This window comes from Rosa rugosa, chromosome 5, assembly GCF_958449725.1.
Source record: "Rosa rugosa chromosome 5, drRosRugo1.1, whole genome shotgun sequence".
Taxonomy (NCBI): Eukaryota; Viridiplantae; Streptophyta; class Magnoliopsida; order Rosales; family Rosaceae; genus Rosa; species Rosa rugosa.
The window spans coordinates 37,907,628-37,911,205 of NC_084824.1; the positions used below are offsets into that span (position 1 = coordinate 37,907,628).

Here is a 3,578-nt window from a genome sequence, read left to right on the forward strand (position 1 = left end):
ATTCCTAGGTCAGGTCGAAGATACCCAACCCATATCGGATCGGTCTGGACAGAACAGATCCGCACCGCAGAGACCACAATACCCCCCCTCCAAAACATCATCCTTCCATCCTTGCCTTGCCATGGAAAAGCATCACCACCAAGTGACGCCACCACAGACAAAACACAAGCCAGCATGCTCCGACCACACTCCACCGATCTAGACCCTCCCATTCCAGCGAAACAAACTATAAAACTAAGAAAAACTAAGAAAGCAGAGACCCCTCCCGAACCGAGACGCAGCGGCAGATTCTCCGGCTACGGTCGGCCGGGAGAGCCAACTCACAAGATCGGGTTTTCTTCCTCTTTGGCGCGTGAGGCGCGTTCTTTAGGTTTAGGGTTTTTTAGTGAGTTTGTAATTGTAATGTAAATTTTATGTTTTTTCTCTTGGATCCTAATTCGAAATTTTATTTCGAAACCAGGGATGTCATTTCTTATTTTAATCCTGCTATTTCTCATCCTTGTCCTTTTTGCCATAACATGTAGAAACGGTAGATCACTTATTTAAGCTGTGTAGCTTCTCTTCCCAGGTTTGGTCTCTTACTACTCTTCGTAATCTTTTGACCTAGTATGATTCTTTTATTTCTTGGCTCGAATATATTAGTAAGCTTCCTAATTCTACTGAGTGTTTATCTAACGGTCTTATCCTTTGTTGGTCTATTTGGCACTCTAGGAATAACATCATTTTTAAGAATATAATACTATCTCCCACTGAAACAGTTCTTTCAGCAGCTCTTGTTGCTAATTAGTTTTCTCAAGCTAATCATAAAAATAAGGTTGTGAAACGACACAAATTGTTTCAAATCAAATGGCAATATCCTCAAGATCAATTTGTTAAATTGAATTTTGATGGTTCTGTCAAAAATGGTTGTGCTTCGAATGGTTTTATTCTTTGAAATTCTGATGGTAACCCCTTAGTTGCTGCCTGTAGAAATCTTGGATCTACTGATATCTTAGTTGCAAAAGCTACTGCTTTACGCTATATGGCTTTTCTACAAAAGTATACTCACATCATTGTGGAAGGAGATTCCAAGGTCCTGATCGATAATCTTTTGGGCAAGTCCGCAATGCCTTGGAGAATCCAACTACTGGTTCGGGACATTAAAAGATTGGCCTCTCAATTTGATGATATACTCTTTAGACATATTTTAAGAGAAACTAATTTTGTAGCTGATCACTTAGCTTCCACAGCTTATAATCGTCAGAATCCTAAGGTTTGGTTTTTTTGTTTACCCCTTTCGATGTCCCCAACATTCCGTTTGAATCAGTTAGGAAATTTATGCAAAAATATGGATTATAAAAAGAGAAAAAGGAATCACGCAGCCATCGAACAACAACTGAGGGTAACCATACGCATGTTTTGTCTTTAGGATCCCAAACATAGAAGATCGAAAACAATGAGAAACCGTTAAAATGCCAATCTCAAGTGGTACTTGTAGAGCTGAACTTGAGGTGAGACTAGCTAAAATGGGCGCCGCCTGATACCCCAACGATTTTTGCAATCAAAATCCTCTAAGTTTCAAGGAAAAAAAATAAATAGAAAGAATATAGCATCTGCATGAACTCAATCTTACAAGTTTGACTCTTAGGTCTCGTTTGGTTCACGGAAATGAAAGTAATTCATATGTCTTTCCCAATAGAATTGAAAATTCTGAAAAACTTTTCATTCCGATGTTTGGTAACATAAGGAAAGTTATTCAGAAAGTTGTTAAAAAAATTATAATTAATGCAATAAAATAATATGTTGTGAGTAATAAATGCAAGGAAATAATGGAGAAAAATGATTCATTTGGAATATGGAATGAACTATTTTCTCCTATATTTTCCTTTGCTTCGAGAAAGTATTTCTTTTCATTTTACTGTTTACATCCCAAACGCAAGAAATGAACAACTTTCCTTTCTTGATGCTTATTTTCTCAAACCAAACGAGGTCTTAAGTGGCCACCCAAATCCGCATAAGGGTTGATCATTACCTTTCCCTCATAGAAATGACACAGCTAAATACCTCGTATATAGTAATTTAGATGTTTGCAATATTATGAGATTTAATAAGTCAGTAAAGTGGCGATTCGATAATCACAAATATGATGGATGCAAAAAGCTAGTAACTATTTTTGAATAGATAAACTGAAAGTTTGCAACTTTCAACAAATTCATCTCCACATTCATTATCCTCCTGTAAGGCGTCCTCCAGATCAGCGGGAGCACATCAAATGGAATCCTCCTCCTCCAGACCATGTTAAAATCAACTTTGATGGTTCAGTCATCCAACAAAACAACAATGCAGCTATTGGCTTTGTCATCAGAGACAACTTTGGATGTCCTGTTATTGCTTGTGCTAAACGAATTGGGAAAGCTAATGTCCCTCTGACTGAAGCTCTTGCTCTCCGGGAAAGCCTCCTAAAAGCTCAAGAGCTTAACTACACCAACCTGTTGATTGAAGGGGATTCCCAACTGGTCATTCACTGTGTTATTGGGAAGACCAACACTCCTTGGCATCTACAGTCTATCATCCAGGACATCAAACAGCTAGCATCCAACTTCAATTTAGTCGTTTTCACCCACACTTTACGGGAAGCTAATTTTGTGGCAAATGCCCTTGCCTCCATAGGCCATGGATCGGACGAGCTCATTTCGTGGACCAGTCACTTTCCCTCGAGTGTTAATTCAGCTATTAGCTTTGATCTGTTTGGCGCAGGCTGCTCTAAAGGAGCATCCCTTTAGCTTGTTTTGTTAGTCTTTTCGTATCAAAGAAAAAAAACAAATTCATCTCCACAAACTATCGGGAGTAGAGATACCTTTGTCGTTTTTAATGCTATCATGTTGGTGACTATTAAGCATGTAGAACAACATGATAATTGAGCATGTAATTGTCACAAGCAAAGTCTGTCTCCAGTTCTTCCTTTTTGTTTTCTACGTTGGTGGCAAAAATTATCCAAAAAGCACTTTGTCTCTATATTCTTTTATTTTTATTTTTTGTTTCTAAAGTTGGTGATATGCATGTCCAGATAAGCTACTATTTTTGGGTACAAATCGAGATAAGTCCTTGCCAAAAAGAAGTAATAAAAAAGAAAGATACGAGTTAAAACAATGGGAATGGATATGCCACTCAGAAACCAGGATCCGATGGATACGAAAACAAACTGCGGATGTTGATTTGTTGTATGAAGATGGATCATGATCATGAATAAACAATATTATTTTTTTGATCAGGTAGTTAGCTGTTAGTAACTCACACACCCATGCAGTGGTATCCCAGCGCCAGGACACCTGTACCGACATTGCGGCAAAAGCCAGGTAAAGCCAGACTAATCCACTGCACCGCAGACGCACGAATCCAAAGGATCCCTCAAATCTGCTGGCCACGGGATGGAGCTAGGATTCGAACGCTAGACCTGGGAGTTCCAGACTAGGCCGTTCGACCAACACACCACACCACGTGGTTATGAATAAACAATATTGATTAATTTTTCCCGGTTATATATTTACATTGTTCTTCTTTTGATATTTATATTAAAAAAAAAAAACATATATATCAAA

General features: G+C 38.4%; 1 protein-coding gene across 1 annotated transcript; it reads left to right on the forward strand.

The window, feature by feature from the left end:
* Positions 1–1,451: 1,451 nt before the first annotated feature.
* On the forward strand, positions 1,452–2,762 carry LOC133711617 (uncharacterized). Its single transcript, XM_062137719.1, has 2 exons — positions 1,452–1,467; positions 2,161–2,762. The coding sequence occupies exons 1-2, from the start codon at positions 1,452–1,454 to the stop codon at positions 2,760–2,762; spliced, it is 618 nt and encodes a 205-aa protein (XP_061993703.1).
* The last annotated feature ends 816 nt before the right edge of the window (positions 2,763–3,578 follow it).